The sequence below is a fragment of the Somniosus microcephalus genome, chromosome 31 (genome assembly GCF_052327205.1).
Source record: "Somniosus microcephalus isolate GS21.2 chromosome 31, FLI_Smic_1.0, whole genome shotgun sequence".
NCBI classification, from domain to species: Eukaryota; Metazoa; Chordata; class Chondrichthyes; order Squaliformes; family Somniosidae; genus Somniosus; species Somniosus microcephalus.
This window is the reverse complement of record NC_141017.1, coordinates 6938752-6965876: the sequence shown is the minus strand read 5'-3', so window position 1 is coordinate 6965876 and position 27125 is coordinate 6938752. Positions and strand designations below refer to the sequence as shown.

At 45.8% G+C, this 27125-nt stretch overlaps 1 protein-coding gene across 1 annotated transcript in view; it reads right to left on the bottom strand.

Annotated features, from left to right (window-relative positions):
• The window catches only part of LOC147097549 (uncharacterized), a 156395-nt gene that overhangs the window by 7934 nt on the left and 121336 nt on the right, over positions 1 to 27125 (bottom strand). The window contains exons 6-8 of the mRNA XM_085971401.1: positions 26936 to 27002; positions 8861 to 9012; positions 375 to 487 (exon numbers count right to left, since the gene is read on the bottom strand). Of these exons, the coding sequence (XP_085827527.1) occupies positions 375 to 487; positions 8861 to 9012; positions 26936 to 27002 (332 nt within the window). The remainder of the gene's footprint in view (positions 1 to 374; positions 488 to 8860; positions 9013 to 26935; positions 27003 to 27125) is intronic.

Here is a 27125-nt window from a genome sequence, read left to right as displayed (position 1 = left end):
GTTCCTTTATTCCCCTCTGACTCTGTCAATGCTTCTCCTGCAGGAACTGACTCATGCCCGGGTACAGTTCCATGGGCACCATTGCCGCCCATTGCCACACTCAAGTGACCATGTGCGAACCTAAACAACGAGTGCTGGCAGGCTGTACAGCCAAGCCAGGTGTCCACGCGTGCACACACATTCCAGCAGGAAGCACCGCTAAGTGAATAGGAATAGCGAATCTGACTCAGAGCAAGGATTGGAACCTGGGATTTTCCTGGTTCAGTGCCACACCAGCCTTGCAATGGAGGGCGTTCGGTCTGCTTACGTAAAATCCTTCTCTGCTGTGAGTTGGGAGAAAGTGTTACCATATAGCAGCAACGTTTCAAACTTACGTTCCTGTGGCTTTAATGTCAGTCCCATCGACCCAGTGCCATTGTCCTGCCACAGTGAGGTCACTGAACCCTATCCAGTGGCGCTGACTCATTATGTTGGCGCTCATAAAAACCTAACATTTAAAAAAAAATCAAAAATATTAAAGTCAAAAGTGATCACCATCTTAATACTTTAAAATGTACTAATTATGTGTCATTGCACACAGAAAGTCTTCGGGTGAAGTAGAGCTGGAGGGATATTGGACCGCAATTTGGTTCCCATTTTAGAATCTTATATTATCTCCTTATTTTTATATATTTCATGTTATAAATTCCTCTGTCCACATTTATAATGGAAAATGGCTATGTCAACATTTCACGCTGTAATTACACCCTCCTGCCACTGGTCATGCTGCAGCACCACCACTGCCAGCAGAGTGCAATTGCAGCATGACCCAGTATTTTTGCCAGATTACGGTGCTGCAAAGCTCCTCTGGGCATTTTACTGAGGTAAAGGCGCTATATCAGTGCAAGTTGTTGCTGTTGGGCTAGGCAGGAAGAAACAAAATTTACAAGCATTCCTGCTCCCGATCCCTAAACGGTGACCCCTGCTGGAATGTGTGCGTGTGGACAGCTGACTTGGCGGAGAAGGCCGATTAAGAACATAAGGAATAGGAGCAGCAGTAGGCCATACGGCCCCTCGAGCCTGCTCCACCATTTAGTAAGATCATGGCTAATCTTCTAACTCAACTCCACTTTGTTGCCCAATCCCCATATCCCTTGATTCCCTTAGTCTCCGAAAATCTATTGATTTCAGTCTTGAATATACTCAACGACTAATCATCCACAGCCCTCTGAGGTAGAGAATTTCAAAGATTCACAACCCTATGAATGAAGAAATGTTTCCTCATCTCAGTCCTAATTGACTGACCCCTTATCCTGAGACTATGACCCCTAGTTCTGGACTCTCCAGCCAGGGGAAACAGCCTTTCAGCATTTCCCCTGTCCAGCCCTCTAAGAATTTTATACATTTCAATGAGATCACCTCTGATTCCTCTAAACTGCAGAGATTGTAGGTCCAATCTACTCAAGCTCTCTTCGTAAGACTAACTTCTCATCTCAGGAATCAATCTAGTAACCTTTGTTCCTTCCTTAGGTAAGGAGACCAAAACTGTGCACAGCATTCCAAGTGTAGGCTCACCAAAGCCCTGTATAACTGCAACAAGACTTCCTTACTCTCATACTCCAACCCCCTTGCAATAAAGGCTAACATACCATTTGCCTTCTAATTGATTGCTATACCTGCATGTTAACTTTCTCTTGTTTGTGTACAAGGAGACCCAAATCCCTCTGCATATCAACATTCACTAGTCTCTCACCTTTTAAAAGTTAGCCTGCTTTTCTATTCTTCCTACCAAAGTGGATAATTTCACATTTTCTCACATTATATTCCATCTGCCACCTTCTTGCCCACTCACTTAACCTGCCTAAATCCTTTTGTAGCCTCATTGTGTCCTCCTTACAGCTTACGTTCCCACCTAGCTTTGTATCATCAGTCAACTTGGATACTGTACACTCGATTCCCTCATCTAAGGCATTGATATAGATTGTAAATAGCTGAGGCCCAAACACTGATCCTTGTGGCAACTCACTAGTTACAACCTGCCAACTCAAAAATGACTCCTTTATTCCTACACTCTGTTTTCTGTCCATTAACCAATCCTCAATTTAAGCTAATATATTACCACCATCCAATGAGCCCTAATTGTGTGTAACAACCTCTTGTGTGGCACCTTATCGAATGCCTTTTGAAAATCGAAATATATAACATCTTATCTACCCTACTAGTTACACCCTCAAAAAACGAATAGATTTGCCTTTCAGAAAAAGGGAAATTGGACTCTGCCCAATCCTATTATGATTTTCTAAGTGCCCTGTTACCACATCCTTAATAATAGATTCTAGCATTTTCCCTACTACTAATGTCAGGCTAATTGGTCTGTAGTTCCCTGTTTTCTCTCTCCCTCCTTTCTTGAATAGCAAGGTTACATTTGCGACCTCCCAATCCACAGGGACCATTCTAGAATCTAGGGAATTCTGGAAGATCAAAACCAATACATCGACTATCACTGCAGCCAATTCTTTCAAAACCCTAGGATGTAGGCCATCATGTCATGGGGATTTATAGGTTTTTAGTCCCATTAATTTCTCCAGTATTTTTTCTTTACTAATATTAATAACTTTAGGTTCCTCACTCTCCGTAGACCATTGGTTCCTCATTATTCTTTTGTGTCTTCTGCTGTGAAGGCAGATACAAATTATTTGTTTAACATCTCTGCCATTTCCTTATTCCCCATTATAATTTCTCCTGCTTCTGCCTCTAAGGGACCGACATTTATTTCCACTAATCTTTTCCTTTTTATATACTTGTTAAACTCTTACAAACAGTTTTTATATTTGTTGCTAGTTTACTCTCATTCTATTTTCTCCCTCTTTATCAATTTAATGGTCATTATTTGCTGATTTTTATAACCCTCCCAATCCTCATGCTTACTACTCTTTTTGGCAACATTGTAAGTCTCTGCTTTTAATCTAACACTATCCTTAACTTTTCTAGTTAGCCACGATTAGACCATTTTTCCCATGAAGTTTTTATTCCACAAGGGAATGTATGTTCATTGCGAATTATGAATTATTTCTTTAAATGTTTACCATTACTTATCTACTGTCATATCTTTTCATCTAATTTCCCAATCTACCTCAGCCAACTCGCCCCTCATTACTATGTAATTGCCTTTGTTTAAATTTAAGACCCTAGTTTTGGACTTAATCACATCACTCTCAAACTCAATATGAAATTATGTCATATTATGATCACTCTTCCCTAAAGGAAACTTCACTATGAGATTACTAATTAGCTCAGTCTCATTACACAATACTAGATCTAAAATAGTCTGTTCCCTGTGGTTCTCTTCAGGTTGAATAGCCTGGCAACACTCATTGTTTTGGTTTATACATGGTCACTTGTGTGTGGTCATGGGAAACAATGGTGCCCATGGAACTGCACCGGGGCATGAGCACCAACATCAACAGTGGTGGGGCACTGATCACAACCACAATTTGCATTTATACAATACCTTTAACATAGCAAAATGCTTCACAGGAGTGTAATCAGACAAAAATGGACACATTAGGACAGATGACCAAAAACCTTGGTCAAAGAGGTATGTTTTAAGGAGGGTCTTATAGGAGGAGAGAGAGCTGGAGAAGTTTTGAGAGGGAATTCCGGAGCTTAAGGCCTAGACAGCTGAAGGCACAGCCACCAACGACGGGGCAATGGAAATCAGGAATGCACAAGAGGCCAGAATTGGAGTGGTGCAGTGATTTCGAAGGGTTGTAGGAGGTTACAGAGATAAGGAGGGGTGAGGCCTGGAGGGATTTCAATACAAGGAAGAGAATTTAAAATCGACCCATTGCTGGACCAGGAGTCAAGGTAGGTCAGCGAGCACAGGGGTGATGGATGAGTGGGACTTGGAGTTAAGATATGAGGAGCAGAGATATGGAAGGGCTCCTGTTTCTGGATGGTGCACATTGGGAGTCTGGCCAGGAGAGCGTTGGAATAGTTGTGTTTGGAGGCAACAAAGGCATGGATGAGGGTTTCAGCAGCAGTTGAGTTGAGGCAGGCGATGTTTCGGAGGTGGAAGTAGGTCGTCTTGGTGATGGAGCACATATGGGGTTGGAAGCTCAGCTCGGTCAGATAGGATGCCAAGGTTGCAGTCTGGTTCAGCCTCAGATAGTGGCCCGGGACAGGGATGGAGTCTATAGCTAGGGAATGGAGTTTGTAGTGGGGACTGAAGACAATGGCTTTGTTCAGCCTCAGATAGTGGCCAGGGACAGGGATGGAGTCTATAGCTAGGGAACGGAGTTTGCAGTGGGGACTGAAGACAATGGCTTTGTTCAGCCTCAGATAGTGGCCAGGGACAGGGATGGAGTCTATAGCTAGGGGACAGAGCTCATGGCTGGACCGAAGACAATGACTTCGGTCTTCCCAATACTCAGTTGGAGGAAAATTCTACTCATTGGACAAGCAGTGTGACAAATCAGAGATAGTGAAGGGGTTGAGAGATGTGGTTGTGAGGTAGAGCTGGGTGTTGTTGTGAAGGAATAGCCATGATTCAGAGAAATACACGAAACTATGAACATATTTCTAATATTATTAATAAAAGACATACTGGGTTTAAAAGACACAAGTCTCAGCAGACAGGCTGTAAACAGAAATACAGGCTTCTGAGAAAAGATCAGTTGATAACTAAGCTGTAAACAAGCTTTGAAATGGGAATTAGTTAAATATTCTAAAACAATGAAAGATTGAAGCAAACCATTGGTGCTTCCGAAGAGTCTAGAGTTTGGGTGTAAAACAATGCAAGACCCAAGTGAAGTGCGAAGAGCTGCCATGATAAAACAGAAATACAAACATTAAAAGAGGCATGTGCCTTTGAAACATGACATCAAGAAAAGAAACATCTGCTGGTCAAATAGTTTTATGTTAAACTTGGAAAACAGGAACCATAAGATTAAATATGCAACCAATTGAGATAGCTAGGAAACAAGTAAACACACAGTTAAAGTGGATTTGATTTACATATAGTAACAAGACATTGAAGATATAACTTCAATAGAGACAGCAAGCAATTGCATTGTGTTTGTATTGAACATGGAGAATAAGGAAAGACACAGGCCTAGAAATTGAGTGCCCTTAGCGCCGATTTTGCGGCGCTAGAGGGCCTAGCGCTGCATTTGGCGCCGGCGCCGAAATTGCCTGGGGCCCTTACGCCGCGGTAGACCGGTAGCGCTGCGCCGGCACCGATGACGTCATCGGTGTGCGCAGCGTCCCGGTTGCCATGCCGACGGGCCCCAGCGCCGAAATTCAGTTGCGGCCGCCTCGCCCGTGACAGCCGCAACTAAGACTCTGGCAACAGAGTCTTACGAGTCTTTGCGCCGGCGCATTAAAGGCCCCGCGGCGGCCGGCCGCTTTCCCGCCGGCCGCCTGGCCGCAGCTCCCTCCCCGGACTTCCCCCCGCCCCCCCCCAGGAACAGAAGCAAGCCCGGCACTTGTCCGAGGTGCCGGGCTCATTTTTTAAAAGATTTTCGCGGGCCGCGATCGGGTGCAGGCAGCTCCTCCTTAAGGGAAGGAGGAGGCCTGCACTTCCCGAGCCTGCCGCACCGCATCGGGTGCCGCAGCGCCGGAATTGCGGCGCGAAACGGCAGTTAGCGCCGATTTACCGCCGCAAAGACCCTTCAGTAGCGCCGGCAGCCGTTTGGGCGCGGCCCTGCTGAATTTTTGGCGCGCGCAGGGGGACTTAGCGCCGGCACTAACTTCCGGCGCTAAAGCCCTGGCTAAGCCAAAACTCAATTTCTAGGCCACAATGTCTGCAAAAAAGCAGTTAAGCCAAAATTAAGAATTGAATGAAGAATCTTTGGTAAGAATGACATCAAACAAAAACCATTGCTGTCATTGTTTTTATGATGGTTTTTGGAACACTAAAAGTAGAGAAATAATTATGCATGCAATAGTTGAATTGATAGTAACATAGAAAGCATTCAAACAGAGGGATCAATAAAGAGAATTAGCTGACATCAGCAGAGAATATCAATGAAGAAACCAAAGCCAAAAGGGTAAAAAAATAAGACCTTTTTTAACAGAATGTCAGAACACGCTAAATGGGCAGAGCGTTTCTCAACTTTCCAGAGGCATCTCTGTAAGTTTTTAACTATGAGTCTGGGGGAAATAAAAGTGATTAATTTTTGGTGGATGTTCTGGATTTAGAAATAAGAAATAACAAATGTAATGATGTTCTGGATTTAGAAATAAGAAATTTAACAAAGTAAAGATTTGAGAATAAGGATCTCTGAGAAATAAGAAATGTAAGCTAATTGTACTTTGAATTGTTAATGTTGTGACTGATTCAACAGATGTTAACTGAATGTCGGCTCTTAAATAAAACTCTGTGGCCTAGAAATTGAGTTTTGGCTTAGCCAGGGCTTTAGCGCCGGAAGTTAGTGCCGGCGCTAAGTCCCCCTGCGCGCGCCAAAAATTCAGCAGGGCCGCGCCCAAACGGCTGCCGGCGCTACTGAAGGGTCTTTGCGGCGGTAAATCGGCGCTAACTGCCGTTTCGCGCCGCAATTCCGGCGCTGCGGCACCCGATGCGGTGCGGCAGGCTCGGGAAGTGCAGGCCTCCTCCTTCCCTTAAGGAGGAGCTGCCTGCACCCGATCGCGGCCCGCGAAAATCTTTTAAAAAATGAGCCCGGCACCTCGGACAAGTGCCGGGCTTGCTTCTGTTCCTGGGGGGGGGCGGGGGGAAGTCCGGGGAGGGAGCTGCGGCCAGGCGGCCGGCGGGAAAGCGGCCGGCCGCCGCGGGGCCTTTAATGCGCCGGCGCAAAGACTCGTAAGACTCTGTTGCCAGAGTCTTAGTTGCGGCTGTCACGGGCGAGGCGGCCGCAACTGAATTTCGGCGCTGGGGCCCGTCGGCATGGCAACCGGGACGCTGCGCACACCGATGACGTCATCGGTGCCGGCGCAGCGCTACCGGTCTACCGCGGCGTAAGGGCCCCAGGCAATTTCGGCGCCGGCGCCAAATGCAGCGCTAGGCCCTCTAGCGCCGCAAAATCGGCGCTAAGGGCACTCAATTTCTAGGCCTATATTTCTAGAATTGTCTCAAAGAGTAATTCTGTATAGGCTCGCGAACCCACAAATTCTGTACGCTCTTTTTTAAGAAGTTGCAGAATTCTGGGGGGTATTCCGGACCCTTATAATATCCGGAAGGTTACAGTCTAGTTCAACTTATTAAAAGTACTATCCGGAGGACGGTAACATCTTTAGTTGTTCCTTTCCTTTAGGGAGAGATAGCCTGAACCTTTAGGCCCATTTAAGCGTCTTATGGAATTCGGCTATCTATAACTTACGTTGAAGGTGAACGTCTGGGGAATATGCCTGATCTGGGGTAGCCCAAAAGGGCTAGGACTGTAATTAACCCTTCATCATCAACATACATGTGGAACTTGATGTTGTAGTTTTGGATGAAGTCGCCGAGTGGCAGCGTGTAAATGATAAATAGGAGGAGTTGAGAAATAAGAGAAAGAGATCCTTGGGTACTCCAGAGGTAACGGTGTGGGAGCGGGAAGCGAAGCCATTGCAGGAGATTCTCTGGCTATAACTGGACGGTTAAGAATTAAACCAGGTGAGGGCAGTCCTGCCCAGCTGGACGATGGAGGAGAGGCGTTGGAGGAGGATGGTGTGGTCAACCATGTCAAAGGCTGCAGAGGGGTCGAGAATGATGAGGAGGGATAGTTCACCCGCTCACAGTCACAGAGGATGTCATTTGTGACTTTGATAAGCACCGTTTCAGTGATATGGCGGGCCGAAAACCTGATTGGAGGGGTTCAAACATAGAGTTGCAGGAAAGATGGGCACAGATTTGGCAAACGACAACACGTTCAAGGACATTGGAGAGGAAAGCATGGTTGGAGATGGGGCGATAGTTTGCAAGGACAGAGCGGTCAAGGGTGGGTTTTTTTTAGGAGAGGGGTAGTGATGGTGGATTTGAAGGGGAGGGGACAGTACCTGAGGAGAGAGAACCATTAACAATATCAGATAACATGAGTGTCAGGAAAGGAAGGTGGGTGGTCAGCAGTTTGGTGGGATTAGGGTAGAGTGAGCGAGAGGTGGGTCTCATAGACACGATGAGCTTGGAGAGGGAATGAGGTGAGATAGGCGAGAGCCTAGAGAAAGATGCGAGTTCAAGGTTAGGGCAGGGGAATCTTGGGGGAAGTTTGACTTGGTGGGCTAGAGGAAAGGAGGGAAGAGGCAGAGGCAGCTGAACAGATGGTCTCAGTCCATGCGCTCCTCACACTTGATGTTAGAGGGGAGGGTGGAGGGGCAGGGGAGAGGGGTTTAAGAAGACAGTTGGTAGTGAAAAGAAGCCGGGGTTTAACTTTGCATTCCAGGATGATCCTGCAGTAGTGGCCAGTTTTGGTCGAGGAGAGCAGGACCCGATAGTGCTTTATGTGGCCAAATCAAGCGATGAATTGTGAGATCAGTTGTGCACCATAAACATTCTAGTCTGCATCGCTTGGACCTAAGGGAGCGGAGATGAATGCTGTAACGGGGGAATGTCCAGGGTGAGAGAGAATAATGGTGTTAATGGGGACAAGGGCACCAAAGGTGAGGGTGGGATTAGAAATGTGGTGAATGGAGGGGCAATGGCTGGACAGTTGGGAGTTTGATAGTGCCGTTGTAAATGACTTGGGGAAGAGTTTTTTCCAGGGATGGACACAGAAGTAAGTGGGGTTGGAAGGGGGAAAGGGGATGTGAGTGGAGAGCGATACAAGGAAGTGATCAGAGATGGCCTCCAACGGGGTGGGTCACTGATGACCAACAGGGTTGGGGGTAGAAGTTAGACGGGGGAAGGCCGTTGGTGGTGCCCCAGCGTGCGACTGCAAATCCTTACCTGCTCCTCTTTAGTGTCGATGACTATGAGGTGGGACCGGGTGGAGAAGCAATGCATGTTTGCTGCATGCCAGTCCCTCACAGATGATGAAAAGTAGTAACATTTTCCTCTGAAGTACTTCCAGCCGATGGCACAAGGTGTACATTGGGAATCTGTAAAACACTACAAATAGTTACTCTGCGGAACATTCTTTCCACAGCTTGTTCATTTCATTGCCCTTTATTACACGGGAGAAAGCAGTGCGCGATGCAGCTCGGTGGTGTAGCTGGTGTCCTAATCTCACTCGGGTTTCTCAGTACAAAACTATCCCCTCTAACCAGACACTGAATGTTCCATGTAGCCCTCTCTGGTACTGGGCTGAAGTCACAGACAGTGGTTGAGGTCTGTGTGCTGTGTTGAATTTATTTGTTGCAGAAGTTGCAATACTCTGAAAAGACACTGTGAATCTGACCTTTGCTTAGTTTAAAGTGGTTGTTTATTCCCGCAGATGGAGGGGATGTTAACACAGGCCACATCTAATCAATGATGGAAACAAATCCAAACAGGAGCTCATTCCAGGTGCGTAAAAGACAATGATTATATCAGAATCGGCAGCCCAGCTGCTCGTGGTGAGATTTAATCTGCTATTCTAACTCTAAGGAGTGGGAGTCCCTGGGAGTGCTCAACATTGACTTCGGATCCCAAGAAGTCTCATGGCTTCAGGTCAAGCATGGGCAAGAATACCTCCTGCTGACTACCACCTCCCTCCCTCAACCGATGAATCAGTACTCCTCCATGTTGAAGACCACTTGGAAGAAGCACTGAGAGTTGCCAGGGCACAGAATGGTGGGGGACTTCAATGTCCATCACCAAGAGTGACTCGGTAGCACCACCACTGGCCGAGTCCTGTAGGACATAGCTGCCAGTCTGGGCCTGCGACAGGTGGTGAGAGAACCAACACAAGGGAAAAACCTACTTGACCTCGTCCTCACCAATCCACAGATGCATCTGTCCATGACAGTATTGGTAGCAGTGACCACCGCATATTCATTGTGGAGACGAAGTCCCATCTTCACACTGAGGACACCCTCCATCGCGTTGTGTGGCACTACCACCGTGCTAAATGGGATAGATTCAGAACAGATCTAGCAGCTCAAAACTGGGCATCCATGAGGCGCTATGGGCCATCAGCAGCAGCAGAATTGTATTCCACCACAATCTGTAACCTCATATCACTCAATCTACCATTACCATCAATTCATAGATTCATAGAAGATAGGAGCAGGAGTAGGCCATTCGGCCCCTCGAGCCTGCTCCGCCATTCAATGAGATCATGGCTGATCATCCAAATTCAGTACCCTGTCCCTGCCTTCTCCCCATATCCCTTGATCCCTTTAGCCTCAAGAAATATATCCAACTCGTTCTTGAATATATTTAATGAACTGGCCTCCACCGCCCTCTGTGACAGAGAATTCCACAGGTTCACCACTCTCTGGGTGAAGAAATTCCTCCTCATTTCAGTCCTAAATGGCTTACCCCTTATCCTTAGACTATGACCCCTGGTTCTGGACTCCCCGGCCATCAGAAACATCCTTCCTGCATCTAGTCTGTCCAGACCTGACAGAATTTTATAGGTTTCGATGAGATCCCCTCTCAATCTTCTAAACTCCAGTGAGTATAAGCCCAATCGACACAATCTCTCCTCATACGTCATTCCTGCCATCCCAGGTATCAGCCTGGTGAATCTTCGCTGCACTCCCTCCATGGCAAGAACGTCCTTCCTCAGGTAAGGTGACCAAAACTGCACACAATACTCAAGGTGTGGTCTCACCAAGGCCCTGTACAACTGTAGCAAGATATCCTTGTTTCTGTACTCGAACCCTCTTGCTACGAAGGCCAACGTACCATTTGCCTTCTTAACTGCCTGCTGCACCTGCATATGCTTACCTTCAGCGACTGGTGCACAAGAACACCCAGGTCTCTTTGCACTTCCCCTTCTCCCAATCTATTGCCATACAAATAATAATCTGCCTTCCTGTTTTTGCCAGCAAAGTGGATAACCTCACATTTATCCACATTATAGTGCATTTGCCATGTTCCTGCCCAATCACCCAACCTGTCCAAATCGTACTGGAGTTTCACGACATCCTCCTCACAGCTTACCCTCCCACCCAGCTTTGTGTCGTCTGCAAATTTGGAGATATTACATCCAATTCCCTTGTCCAGATCATTAATATATATTGTGAATAGCTGGGGTCCTAGGACCGATCCTGCGGTACCCCACTAGTCACTGCCTGCCATTCGGAAAATGACCCATTTATTCCAACTCTTTGCTTTCTGCCCGCCAACCAGTTCTCTATCCAAGTTAATACCTTACCCCCAATCCCATGTGCCTTAATTTTGCACGCTAATCTCTTATGTGGGACCTTATCGAAAGCCTTCTGAAAGTCCAAATACACCACATCCACTGGTTCTCCCTTATCTATTTTACCAGTTACAACGTCAAAAAATTCCAGGGAACAAACCCTGGTTCAATAAGGAGTGTAGAAGAGCACGCCAGGAGCATGCCTGGGGAAGCTGCAACACAGAATTACATGCGTGCTAAAAAGTGGAAGCAGCATCACACAGCATCCCCACCATCACAGAAGCTAGTCTTCAGCCAATTCGATTTACTCCACGTTATATCAAGAAATGGCTGAGCGCACTGGATACAGCAAAGGCTATGGGCCCCACAACATCCCTGTTGCAGTGCTGATGATTTGTGCTCTAGAACTAGCCACGCCTCTAGTCAAACAATCCGGTACAGTTACAACACTGGCATCTATCCGACAATGTGGAAAACTGCCCAGGTATGTCTTGTCCACAAAAACAGGACAAATCCAATCTAGACAATTACCGCCACATCAGTCTACGCTCAATCATCAGCAAAGTGATGGAAGGTGTCATCAACAGTGCTATCAAGTGGCACTTACTTACCAATAACCTGCTCACTGATGCCAAGTTTGGGTTCTGCCAAGACCACTTGGCTCCCGACCTCAATACAGGCTTGGTCCAAACATGGACAAAGGAGCTGAATTCCAGAGGTGTGGTGAGAGTGACTGCCCTTGACGTCAAGGCAGCATTTGACCGAGTCTGGCATCAAGGAGCCCTTGTAAAACTGAGGTCAATGAGAATCGGGGGGCAAACCCTCCACTGGCTGGAGTCATACCTAGCACAAAGGAAGATGGTTGTGGTGGTTGAAGGTCAATCATCACAGCCCCAGGACATCGCTGCAGGAGTTCGTCAGGGCAGTGTCCTAGGCCCAACCATCTTCAGCTGCCTCATCAATGACCTTCCCTCCAACATAAAGTCAGAAATGGGGATGTTCACTGATGACTGCACAGTGTTCAGCGCCATTCAAAACTCCTCAGTTAATGAAGCAGTCCATGCCCGCATACAACAAGACCTGGATGATGTTCAGGCTTGGTCTGGTAAGTGGCAGGTAATATTCGCACCACACAAGTGCCAGGCAATGACTATCTCCAACAAGCGAGAGTCTAACCACCACCCCTTCAAATTCAACGGCATTACTATCGCCAAATTCCCCACTATCAACATCCTGGGAGTCACAATTGACCAGAAACTTAACTGGACCAGCCATATAAATACTTTGGCAACAAAAGCAGGTCAGAGGCTAGGTATTCTGCGGCAAGTGTCTCACCTCCTGACTCTCCAAAGCACAAGTAAGGAGTGTGATGGAATACTCTCCACTTGCCTGGATGAGTCAGCACCAACAAAACTCAAGAAGCTCGACACCATCCAGGACAAAGCAGCCCATTTGATTGGCACCCCATTCACCACCTTAAACATTCACTCCCTCCACCACTGGCGTACCGTGGCTGCAGTGTGTACCGTCTACAAGATGCACTGCAGCAACTCACCAATGCTTCTACGGCAGCACCTCCCAAACCCGCGACCTCTTCCACCTAGAAGGACAAGGGCAGCAGGCATATGGGAGAACCACCACCTCCAAGTTCCCCTCCAAGTCACAAGCCATCCTGACTTGGAAGTATATCGGCAATCCTTCATCGTCGCTGGGTCAAATTCCTGGAACCCCCTACCTAACTTTCATCCGTCTTTTGGATGAGACGTTAAACCGAGGTCTTGTCTGCTCTCTCAGGTGGACGTAAAAGATCCCATGGCAATATTTTAAAGAAGAGCAGGGGAGTTATCCCCAGTGTCCTGGCCAAAGTTATCCCTCAATCAACATCACTGAAATAGATGATCTGGTCATTATCACATTGCTGTTTGTGGGAGCTAATTGGCTGCCACGTTTGCTACATTACAAAAGTGAATACACTGCAAAAGTACTTCTTTGGCTGCAAAATGCTTTGGGACGTCTGGTGGTGGTGAAAGGCGTTATATAAATGCAAGTTGTTTGTTTGTTGCTTCCCCTGGCTGAGGAGTCCAGAACCAGGGGTCACAGTCCCAGGATAAGAATCGGCCAATCAGGACTGAGAAGAAATTTCTTCACTCAGAGGGTGGTGAATCTTTGGAATTCTCTACCCCAGAGGGTTGTGGAGGCTCAGTCATTGAGTAAATTCAAGACAGAGATCGATAGATTTTTGGATATTAAAGGAATTAAGTGATATGGGGATAGTGCAGGGTAGTGGAGTTGAGGTAGAAGATCAGCCATGATCTCATTGAATGGCGGAGCAGGCTCGAGAGGTCGAATGGCCTAATCCTGTTCCTATTTCTTATGTTATGTTTTTATGTTCTAACAGCACTGTGGGAGAACCTACAGAACACGGACTGCAGCGGCTCAAGAAAGCGGCTCACCACTACCTTCTCAAAGGCAATTAGGGATGGGCAATAAATGCTGGCCTTGTCAGCGATGCTCAAATTTCATAAATATGACTTAAAAAAAGCTACAGTCCCTGTTAGGACACTACAAAGAAGCCAAGGTCCACTTCACTGAACAATTCCAAGAGTTGCTAACATCTATACTGCTTCCTATAAAATTTCAACAAGTAGCAAAAGTTTCATGTCACGAAGTGGAACTACAGGAACAAGTGAATGTGACAAAGTGGAACTACAGGAACAAGTGAATGTGACAATGTGGAACTACAGGAACAAGTGACTGTCACAATGTGTAACGACAGGAACAAGTGAATGTCACAATGTGGAACTAAAAGAACAAGTGAGTGTCACAATGTGTAACGACAGGAACAGGTGAGTGTCACAACTACAGGAACAAGTGAATAACACAATGTGGAATTAAAGGAACAAGTGCATGTCACAATGTGGATCTACAGGAACAGGTGAATGTCACAATGTGGAACTACAGGAACAAGTGAATATCACAATGTGGAACTACAGGAACAGGTGAATGTCACAATGTGGAACTACAGGAACAAGTGAATGTCACAATGTGAAGCTACAGGAACAAGTGAATGTTACAACGTAGAACTACCCAAACAAGTGACTGTCACAATGTTGAACTACAGGAACAAGTGAATGTTACAACGTAGAACTACCCAAACAAGTGACTGTCACAATGTTGAACTACAGGAACAAGTGAATGTCACAAAGTGCAACTACAGGAACAAGTGAATGTCACAATGTGGATCTACAGGAACAGGTGAATGTCACAATGTGGAAATACAGGAACAAGTGAATGTCACAATGTGGAATTACAGGAATAGGTGAATGTCACAAAATGGATCTACAGGAACAGGTGAATGTCACAATGTGGAACTACAGGAACAAGTGAAAGTCACAATGTGGAACTACAGGAACAAGTGAATGTCACAATGTGGAACTACAGGAACAGGTAACTGTCACAATGTGGAATTACAGCAACAAGTGAATGTGACAATGTTGAACTACAGGAACAGGTGCATGTCACAATGTGGAACAACAGGAAGAGGTGCATGTCACAATGTGGAAATACAGGAACAGGTGAATGTCACAATCTGGAAATGCAGGAACAATTGAGTGTCACAACGTGGAACTACAGGAACAGGTGAGTGTCAGAATGTGGAACTACAGGAACAACTGACTGACACAAGCTGGAACTATAGGAGGAAGTGAATGTCACAATGTGGATCTACAGAAATAGTCAAATGTCACAACCTGGTATTACAGCAACACGTGACTGTCACAATGTTGAACTGCAGGAACAAATGTCTGTCACAATGTGGAACTACAGGTACAATTGTGTGCAACTATGTGCAACTACTTGAACAAGTGAATATCACAATGTGGAACTACAGGAACAGGTGAATGTCACAATGTGGAACAACTGGAACAGGTGAATGTCACAACGTGGATCTACAGGGACAGGTGAATGTCACAAAATGGATCTACAGGAACAGGTGAATGTGACAATGTGGAACTACAGGAACAAGTGAAAGACACAATGTGGAACTACAGGAACAAGTGAATGTCAAAATGTGGAACTACAGGAAGAGGTGCGTGTCACAATGTGGAACTACAGGAACAGGTAACTGTCACAATGTGGAATTACAGCAGCGAGTGAATGTGACAATGCTGAACTACAGGAACAGGTGCATGTCACAATGTGGAACTACAGGAACAAGTGAATGTCACAATGTGGATCTACAGGAACAGGTGAATGTCACAATGTGGAACTACAGGAACAAGTGAATGTCACAATGTGAAACTACAGGAACAAGTGAGTGTCACAATGTGGAACTACAGGAACAAGTGAATGTCACAATGTGAAACTACAGGAACAGGTGAATGTCACAATGTGGAACTACAGGAACAAGTGAATGTCACAATGTGAAACTACAGGAATAGGTGACTGTTACATTGTGGAACTGCAGGAACAAGTAACTGTCACAATGTGGAACTACAGGATCAAGTGAGTTTCACAATGTGGAATTACAGGAACATGTGAATGTCACAATGTGGAATTACAGGAACAAGTGCATGCCACAATGTGGAGCTACAGGAACAAGTGAGTATAAAAGGTGGAAGTATAGGAAGAAGTGAATGTCACAATCTGGAAGTACAGGTAAAAGTGACTGTCACAATGTGAACTACAGGAAGAGGTACGTTTCAGAACGTGGAACAGCAGGAAAAACTGAGTGACACAATTTGGAAATACAGGAAAGGGTAACTGTCACAATGTGGAACTACAGGAACAGGTGAGTGTCACAATGTGGAACGACAGGAACAGGTGAATGTCACTATGTGGAACTACAGGAACAGGTGAGTGTCACAATGTGGAATAACAGGAACAAGTGAATGTCAGAATATTAAACTACAGGAAAAAGTGCATGTCACAATGTGGACCTACATTAACAAGTGAATGTTGTAGTGTATGTACCTTGAAGAAGGAACCATATTCTGCAGCCCCTGTCTCCTGCAGTACCAGTAGTGACCACCCCTGTATATAAGCCTGTGAAGTAACTTTGTATAGTAGTTCCAGTTTTGTCTTCATTCAGTAAACACCTGTTATAATCAACTTCTGCAGTCCGTGTCTCAATTGCACACGGACAGTACATTGGCGACGAACAGGTCCGGACTTACCTCCAGTTCTGCACCACCTCACGGGGATCCATTCCTGAAGCGAAGTTGTTGGAGGTCGAGGCCAGAAGGAAGAAACCCAAAAAGAAAAAAAAACAAACAGAAGAAACGGGCGTTGACCGTGGGTAACCGCCCTCTGATTCATCGAATTCGAAGATTGCAGGAGAGGCTGTCGAGAGCGGGGCTTGGTTATCCAGTCTATGGTGTTCCAGCTAATCAGGCTGGTCGCAGGTAGTACACTGATCCTTCCTGGGCTGCGGCGGGCTGGAGCTCGATCAGGTGGCTTTTCAACGGGGCCGAGCAGCGTTGTCGGGAAGAGGAGAGAGAGAGAGACGGTGGAGCACACAGGGCGCGGCCGGTGTTACGAAGCCAGGCAGCGTACAGACCCGAGAAGAGGGAGGAAAGTGTCCCATTGGGTCTGCTCTGACGATGGGAACAGTAATTAAAATAAAAGAAATTAGAAGCGCAGAAAGCCGCAAGGAGCTGCAGTTTGCCACGGGGACCACGGAGAGCGGCGTTGGCAGCAGCGCGGGGGGAAGTGCGCGAAGACCATAGGGCGTCGCCATCAAGGCATAAAAACGCCAGCAACAGTGCTGGCAGCAGCAGAAAAGACAGAAAGCGCGGGAGGGGCCATCTTAATCAATCGGGGAAGAAGGCAAAGTGCGGGAGGCGCCATCTTAGATCTCCAAGATGCCGAAGGCTGGCAATATCACTGCCTTCGATAATGTAATAGAAGACTGGACCACGTATGTGGAAAGAGTCGAAGTATATTGCAAGGCAAATGAAGTAGCCGATGAGAAAAAGGCATCGGTAGTACTAAACTTAATGGGCGCAAGAATGTACGGCCTATTGCGGAACTTGATCGCTCCAGTCAAACCGATGGAGAAGAGTTTTAACGAAATTGTTGATATCCTACAGGAACACCTAAATCCTACACCGCTGCTGATAGCAGAAAGATTTAAATTCCACAAGAGAAATCAGCATAAAGAGAGCAATGCTGATTACTTTACGGAACTATGCAAGCTATCAAAGCACTGCCAGTTCGGAGCAGGACTGGCAGATACCCTATGGGACAAATTTGTCTGTGGACTCCTGAGTGAAGGAACCCTGAAGAGGTTACTCTCAGAGAAAGAGCTGACGCTAGATAAGGCTTTCAGCGTGGCAGTATCGTACGAAGCAGCAGCAAGGAGAGCCGCGGAAATACAGCAAAAGCCACAGGAATACGGCACCCATGAAATGACACGGGGATTTAAAATTTTTTATCGCTGCAACAGAACAACCCATGACCACAAGGACTGCTGGTCCAAGGACAAAACATGCAGGCAATGCGGAAAGATGGGACACATTGCATGAGTTTGCAGGTCTGGGAAGAAGACTAACGACAACAAAAAGACTACTAAGGAAAAGTACAGGAAAGTACAAAAGCTGACGGACAGTAGTTCCGAAGACCAGAAGAGCGATAGTGAATCCGGGAACAAGAGACTAAGCTATCTCAAACTACACAACGTAATCACAAAAGAGGATCACCGAACCATTTGGGTCACCCTCACGATAGCAGGGTCCCAAGTCAAAATGGAATTGGATACAGGATCAGCCCTGACCGTCATGAATCGACGAGACTACGAGCGGCTATTCTCACACATACCCTTGAAAAACACATCCATTGTCTTGAAGACATATACGGGGCAGAAAGTATACCCCAGAGGGCAAATAAGGGTGCCTGTCGAATACAACGGCAAGGAAATACAGAAATTGCATCTGTACATACTGCAAGATGGTGGACCACCGTTATTGGGACGTGAATGGATCAGAAAGATAAGTTTAGACTGGCACTCTATTCAGGCACTGACTGTGGCTGGTAAAAAGGATGACGACATCACACCTGGACGATTGTCAAAAATCTTGGCTAACGCTAAAGAGGTATTTCAACAAGAACTGGGAACTCTTAAAGGCGTAACCGCCTCAATAAAAATAGAAGAGAATGCAATTCCCAAGTTTTTCAAAGCAAGACCGATACCGTATGCAATTCACCCAGCCGTCGAAGCAGAGCTGGAGAATCTGGAGAATGCAGGCATGTTATCTAAGGTAGACTGGAGCGAGTGGGCGACACCCATCGTTCCTGTCATGAAGAAAACGTTAAACAATAAGTCTGAGGAGCCAAGGAAGGTTCGCATCTGTGGGGACTTCAAGGTGACTGTGAACCCAGTCCTTCACACAGTACAGTATCCTCTTCCGAGGATAGAAGATATTTTCGCCTCACTATCTGGAGGGAAACGTTTTACAAAAATTGACCTAGCGCAAGCATATTTGCAGATGGAGGTTGAAGAATCCTCTAGGAAATATCTCACGATAAACACTCACAAAGGTCTTTACCAGTATAATCGACTGGTATTCGGAGCAGCATCAGCTCCGGCTATATCGCAAAGAGCGATGGAACAAGTCCTGCAAGGGATTCCGGGGACTCAGTGTTACTTGGACGACATCCTAGTGACAGGTGAAAATGACAGTGAACACCTTGCCAACCTAGAGCAGGTGCTCACTAGTCTAAGAGAACATGGGCTACGAGCCAATCGCCCCAAGTGCGAGATTTTTAAGAAACAAATATCGTATTGTGGCCACGTGATTGATGAAGAGAGGTTATATAAGTCCCCAGACAAAATTGAAGCGGTAGTTAAGGCTCCAGCGCCTGAAAATGTGTCGCAACTGAGGTCATTCCTCGGATTGGTGAATTACTACCATAAGTTTTTGCCGAATTTGTCCACAATTCTGCACCCACTGAACGCCCTGCTACAAACTGGAGTAGCATGGAAATGGAGCAATGAATGTAAGCGGGCCTTTCAGAAGTGTAAAGACCTGATCACTTCAAGAGAAGTATTGGCTCACTACAACCCATCACTACCGATAAGACTGGCGTGTGATGCGTCTCCCTACGGCATTGGAGCGGTACTGTCACATAAATTCCTTGATGGTTCAGAGAGGCCGATAGCTTTTGCGTCACGCTCGTTAACTTCAGCCGAGCGTAACTACGCCCAGATTGACAGAGAGGCCCTCAGCCTGGTGTGGGGGGTGAAGAAGTTCAATCACTACCTGCACGGACAGAAATTTACTCTACTAACTGATCATCAACCTCTTGTCTCCATTTACAACCCTCAGAAGGGCATCCCGATAATGACAGCACAACGGCTACAGATGTGGTCCCTTTTCCTAGGGGCACACCAATATGACATCGAGTACAAAGGAACTAAACAGCATGGGAATGCTGATGGATTGTCGCGCCTACCGTTGCCGACGGTGGAAGAAGCACCTGCAGTGGATCCTGTGGAGATATTCCACTCGACCACAGTCGAATGTCTACCTGTGACGAATGCAAACATAGAAAAGGAAACACGAAATGACCCGGCACTCTCCAGGGTCTATGATTTAACGGTGAAGGGATGGCCAGCACCTGGTGAACCACTGTTGCCAGCATTCTCGCCGAGAAGAGAACAGCTGTCAGTGTGCCGAGGAACCTTGATGTGTGGATCCAGAGTAGTAATTCCACCCAAATTGAAGGATAGAGTGCTCAATGAGCTTCATGAGGGTCATCTGGGAGGGGTAAAAATGAAGAACTTAGCCAGAGCGTTTGTGTGGTGGCCGGGAATCGATAGAGAAATCGAAGAGATGACCAAGAGCTGTACAGGATGCCAGAAGGTCCAAAACGCCCCACCACAAGCCCCTCTACATCCATGGGAGTGGCCCTCATCTCCATGGCAAAGGGTACACATTGATTTTGCTGGTCTATTTATGGACTCGATGTTTTTAATTGCGGTGGATGCACATTCAAAGTGGCCAGAGGTAATAAAAATGTCCTCAACCACCACAGAAAAAACTATCACAGTCTTACGAACCATATTCGCCAGAAATGGGCTGTCTGAACAGATTTGCTCCGACAATGGACCACAGTTTGTGTCTGAAGAGTTCCGGAGGTTCTTAAAGAACAATGGTGTTAAGCATTACACATCCGCCCCATATCATCCAGCCACCAATGGATTGGCTGAGAGGTTCGTTCAAACATTCAAGAAGGCTATCAAGGCAATGTGTAATGAAGACATACCCCTACAACACAAGGTGGATAACTTCTTGTTTGCCTACCGGAATGCGACACATGCGGTTACCAACCAAACTCCAGCCATGATGTTCTTCAATCGAAGACTAAGATGCCGCTTGGATTTGGTTAAGCCAAACATCAGAAGAGATGTGGAGAACAGGCAGTTTCAGAATATGAATGAAAGGCCAACCAGGAGTTTCAAGATAGGTCAACCAGTTTTGGCCCGGGACTACCGCACAGAGAAATGGCAGCCAGGAACGATCTGCACATGGCAAGGACCTCTAATGTATACCGTGGACGTTGGAGAGAGCATTGTAAGACGCCATGCTGACCAGATTCTAGAGTCACTGGAAAACGTCAAATCTACACCATGATCCTATACACCTGGTGATGAAACCGAAGTACCAATGGCATCTACCTCAGAATCGGTGATATTGGAAGCAGACAAACCAAACAATGACGTTGATCCGGAATCACCTTTGCCAGAAGAACCTGATACCCCAAAGAGGCGTTATCCGGACAGAATCAGGAAGCCTCCTCAAAGACTGAATTTATAATTGATTAACTTCAGCTAATGTATATGGCAACTGTAATTGTAAATATGTTATTTAATTATTAATCGAATGTTATGGACTGTTTAGCTAAAAGGGGAGGAATTGTAGTGTATGTACCTTGAAGAAGGAACTATATTCTGCAGCCCCTGTATACTGCAGTACCAGTAGTGACCACCCCTGTATATAAGCCTGTGAAGTAACTTTGTATAGTAGTTCCAGTTTTGTCTCCATTCAGTAAACACCTGTTATAACCAACTTCTGCAGTCCGTGTCTCAATTACACACGGACATTACAAATGTCACAGTGTGGAAATACAGGAACAAGTGCATGTCACAATGTGGAGCTACCGGAACAGTTGAATGCCACAAGGTGGAGCTATAGGAACAAATGAGTATCACAATGTGGAACTACAGGAACACATGAATGTCACAATGTGGAACTAAATGAACAAGTGACTGTCAAAATGTGGAACTACAGGTACAGGTGCATGTCACAATGTGGAACTACAGGAACAGGTGAATGTCACAATGTGGAACTACAGGAAGAGTTGAGTGTCACAATGTGGAACTACAGATACAGGTGCATGTCACAATGTGGAAATACTTGAACAGGTGAATGTCACAATGTGGAACTACAGGAACAGGTGAATGTCACTATGTGGATCTACAGGAACAGGCGAATGTCACAATGTGGGTCTAAAGGAACAGGTGAATGTCACAATGTGGATCTACAGGAACAGGTGAATGTCACAATGTGGATCTACAGGAACAGGTGAATGTCACAATGTGGAACTACAGGAACAAGTGAATGTCACAATGTGGATCTACAGGAACAGGTGAATGTCACAATGTGGATCTACAGGAACAGGTGAATGTCACAATGTGGAACTACAGGAACAGGTGAATGTCACAATGTGGATCTACAGGAACAGGTGAATGTCACAATGTGGATCTACAGGAACAGGTGAATGTCACAATGTGGATCTACAGGAACAGGTGAATGTCACAATGTGGAACTACAGGAACAGGTGAATGTCACAATGTGGATCTACAGGAACAAGTGAATGTCACAATGTGGATCTTCAGGAACAGGTGAATGTCACAAAGTGGAACTACAGGAGCAAGTGAGATTCACAATGTGGAACTACAGGAACATGTAACTGTCACAATGTGGAACTATAGGAACAAGTGACTGTCAAATGTGGAACTACAGGAACATGTAACTGTCAAATGTGGAACTACAGGAACAAGTGAATGTCACAATGTGGATCTACTGGAACAAGTGACTGTCACAATGTGGATCTACAGGAACAGGTGAATGTCACAATGTGGATCTACAGGAACAAGTAAATGTCACAATGTGGATCTACAGGAACAGGTGAATGTCACAATGTGGATCTACAGGAACAAGTGAATGTCACAATGTGGAACTGCAGGAACAGGTGAATGTCACAATGTGGATCTACAGGAACAGGTGAATGTCACAATGTGGATCTACAGGAACAAGTGAATGTCACAATGTGGATCTACAGGAACAGGTGAATGTCACAGTGTGGATCTATAGGAACAGGTGAATGTCACAATGTGGATCTACAGGAACAGGTGAATGTCACAATGTGGAACTACAGGAACAGGTGAATGTCACAATGTGGAACTACAGGAACAAGTGAATGTCACAATGTGGAACTACAGGAAAAGGTGAATGTCACAATGTGGAACTACAGGAACAGGTGAATGTCACAATGTGGATCTACAGGAACAGGTGAATGTCACAATGTGGAACTACAGGAACAAGTGAATGTCACAATGTGGAACTACAGGAACAAGTGAATGTCACTATGTGGATCTACAGGAAGAGGTGAATGTCACAATGTGGATCTACAGGAACAGGTGAATGTCACAAAGTGGAACTACAGGAGCAAGTGAGTGTCACAATGTGGAACTACAGGAACATGTAACTGTCACAATGTGGAACTATAGGAACAAGTGACTGTCAAATGTGGAACTACAGGAACATGTAACTGTCAAATGTGGAACTACAGGAACAAGTGAATGTCACAATGTGGATCTACTGGAACAAGTGACTGTCACAATGTGGATCTACAGGAACAGGTGAATGTCACAATGTGGATCTACAGGAACAAGTAAATGTCACAATGTGGATCTACAGGAACAGGTGAATGTCACAATGTGGATCTACAGGAACAAGTGAATGTCACAATGTGGATCTACAGGAACAGGTGAATGTCACAATGTGGATCTACAGGAACAAGTGAATGTCACAATGTGGAACTGCAGGAACAGGTGAATGTCACAATGTGGATCTACAGGAACAGGTGAATGTCACAATGTGGATCTACAGGAACAATTGAATGTCACAATGTGGATCTACAGGAACAGGTGAATGTCACAATGTGGAACTACAGGAACAGGTGAATGTCACAATGTGGAACTACAGGAACAAGTGAATGTCACAATGTGGAACTACAAGAAAAGGTGAATGTCACAATGTGGAACTACAGGAACAGGTGAATGTCACAATGTGGATCTAGAGGAACAGGTGAATTTCACAATGGGGAACTACAGGAACAAGTGAATGTCACAATGTGGAACTACAGGAACAAGTGAATGTCACAATGTGGAACTACAGGAACAAGTGAATGTCACAATGTGGAACTACAGGAACAAGTGAATGTCACAATGTGGAACTACAGGAAAAGGTGAATGTCACAATGTGGAACTACACGAACAGGTGAATGTCACAATGTGGATCTACAGGAACAGGTGAATGTCACAATGTGGAACTACAGGAACAAGTGAATGTCACAATGTGGAACTACAGGAACAAGTGAATGTCACTTTGTGGATCTACAGGAAGAGGTGAATGTCACAATGTGGATCTACAGGAACAGGTGAATGTCACAAAGTGGAACTACAGGAGCAAGTGAGTGTCACAATGTGGAACTACAGGAACATGTAACTGTCACAATGTGGAACTATAGGAACAAGTGACTGTCAAATGTGGAACTACAGGAACATGTAACTGTCAAATGTGGAACTACAGGAACAGGTGAATATCACAATGTGGAACTACAGGAACAAGTGAATGTCACAATGTGGAACTACAGGAAAAGGTGAATGTCACAATGTGGAACTACAGGAACAGGTGAATGTCACAATGTGGATCTACAGGAACAGGTGAATGTCACAATGTGGAACTACAGGAACAAGTGAATGTCACAATGTGGAACTACAGGAACAAGTGAATGTCACAATGTGGAACTACAGGAACAAGCGAATGTCACAATGTGGAACTACAGGAACAAGTGAATGTCACAATGTGGAACTACAGGAACAAGTGAATGTCACAATGTGGAACTACAGGAACAAGCGAATGTCACAATGTGGAACTACAGGAACAAGTGAATGTCACAATGTGGAACTACAGGAACAAGTGAATGTCACAATGTGGAACTACAGGAACAAGTGAATGTCACAATGTGGAACTACAGGAACAAGCGAATGTCACAATGTGGAACTACAGGAACAAGCGAATGTCACAATGTGGAACTACAGGAACAAGTGAATGTCACAATGTGGAACTACAGGAACAGGTGAATGTCACAATGTGGAACTACAGGAACAAGTGAATGTCACAATGTGGAACTACAGGAACAAGTGAATGTCACAATGTGGAACTACAGGAACAAGTGAATGTCACAATGTGGAACTACAGGAACAAGTGAATGTCACAATGTGGAACTACAGGAACAAGTGAATGTCACAATGTGGAACTACAGGAACAGGTGAATGTCACAATGTGGAACTACAGGAACAAGTGAATGTCACAATGTGGAACTACAGGAACAAGTGAATGTCACAATGTGGAACTACAGGAACAAGTGAATGTCACAATGTGGAACTACAGGAACAAGTGAATGTCACAATGTGGAACTACAGGAACAAGTGAATGTTGAAGCCACCAGGGGAGCGCTTTGTAAAGGTCATAGCGTGAGGAAACATTCATGTACCTTGGTATCAATAGATTTTAGTTCAATTTATTGTTTGTAACTAATTTCATCACCTTTTGCTCATTTGAAAGTTATTTTCTTTAGTGCATTGTCAGAATATCACTGATAGAGGGCGACAGAACTGTTTAGCTGTTCTTTAATGAAGAGAACAGTGAAGTGTTAACAAGGACTATTAATGCTGCAGGGGGACTTTTTGTCACTTATCAGGTGATTGGAGTGAGAAGGTCACCGAGAGGGCTTCACCTGGCCCATGCCTCTGCCTGCCCCCCTCACCTGCTGTGCTCCAACAGGCCCACCTGCTGCTCCTCCTGGATGTTGGACTGATACTCCTCCTCTTCCTCCAACCAGAGTACGTCGGCCATGCAAGGCACCCGTGGCAAGTAGAGCGTGTGTAGCCAAAAAGAATAAATGAATTTGGAAGTTTACCAATGCCATGGGAATGCAATATGCCCTGCAGCATGTGCGCAGATGTCAGCCGTAGCTCAATGGGCAGCACTCTCGCCTCTGAGTCAGAAGGTTGTGGGTTCAAGTCGCACTCCAGAGACTTGAGCACCAAATCTAGGCTGATACTCCAGTGCATTACTGAGGGAGTGCTGCATTGCCGGAGGTGACATCTTTCAGATGAGATGTTAAGCCGAGGCCCTGTCTGGTCTCTCAGGTGGACATAAAAGATCACACAGCACTATTCGAAGAAGAGCAGGAGAGTTGTCCCCGGTGTCCTGGCCAATATTGATCCCTCAACCAATATCGCTAAAACAGATTGTCTGCTCATTATCGCATTGCTGTTTGTGGGAGCTTGCTGTGTGCAATTTGTTGCTGTGTTTCCTACATTACAACAGTGGTTACAGTTCAACAGTACTTCCTTGGCTGTGAAGCACTTTGGGACATCCTGAAAGGCACTATAGAAATGCAAGGCTTTCTTTATTTCTCTCTCTATAACCTTTAAATTCTTGTAGCAGATCTTGTCAGTCAGTTTCTGGGCCAATCCTGCGAGGTTTTACTGAGCAGTTTGGCTGATGAGCGGGACTCCCGTCTCGCACATTTAAAGCAGTAATGATGTCCGTGGACCCCAATTTTCAGATATGATCACCTGCCCCTGTTTCCGGTGGGTGCCTTCCTCACACATTCCAGTTCAGCGCTATAAATGGTGGTCATCGCGCGGTTAGTCGCTATGTTAACCACTCACTTGCCCAGTTCCCGCTGGGCAGGCAGGGTTAAAATCAGGGCCACTGTCTCCAATCAACATCATCAAGAGCAGATTAACTTCTCCCTCATTTGTAGTTAGTTGGAGCTTGCTGTGCGCAAGCCAGCTGCTATGTTCAACCACGGAACATAATAAGCCCCATTACAAAGTGATTCATTGGCTGAGAGACACTTTGGGATGTCCCGAGTGCCTGATAACGCACTCTAACTGCAGCCTCATTGTTTCATTCTCTTCAAACCCAAACTTGGGGGTCACCACTCGATTGGCCCCGTCTTCTCAGCAGCTCTTTAGAAAGGTGATGGCTTTGGGAGCTCTGGGCCTTGGCCCTTCACACAGGTTTCTCAATAATGAAATGGCAGCTTTCCAGCAATGACCCGGATTGTTTCACTGATCCGACTCTCTGGAGTCTCACGCTGGCTCTTACCTGATGGGTTCAGGCACAACTTCTTGCGGAGATTGTCACCGTCTTCCTGCAGCAACGACACATTCCTCGATATTTCAGCATCTGATCAAGAGCAATGGGAGTCAATGAGTCATTCTGGTAATGTAATGACCGAGGGATCAGACGGACACAGTGGGGAATGTATGGTGGGGGGTTTGGGTGGGGTGAGTGGGTCAAGGGAGATCAGAAAAGTGTATTAAAAGAATATGGAAACATTTGAATTGTGATAAATCTCAGCCTGACCATTTCTCTGGAGGCGAGAGATGTCTTGTTTGAATGTATTCTCAATCACTGACAGGTTTGTTGAACACTCAGGGGGAAAAATTCGGTATTGCCCCATTTGGGGCGCCATTATCGGCCGTGCGCAAAGTTTAGCGCCTGGCGCTAATTATCTCCTCCAACAGCAAACTTGACGCAAAGGCCAAGGAGCGAG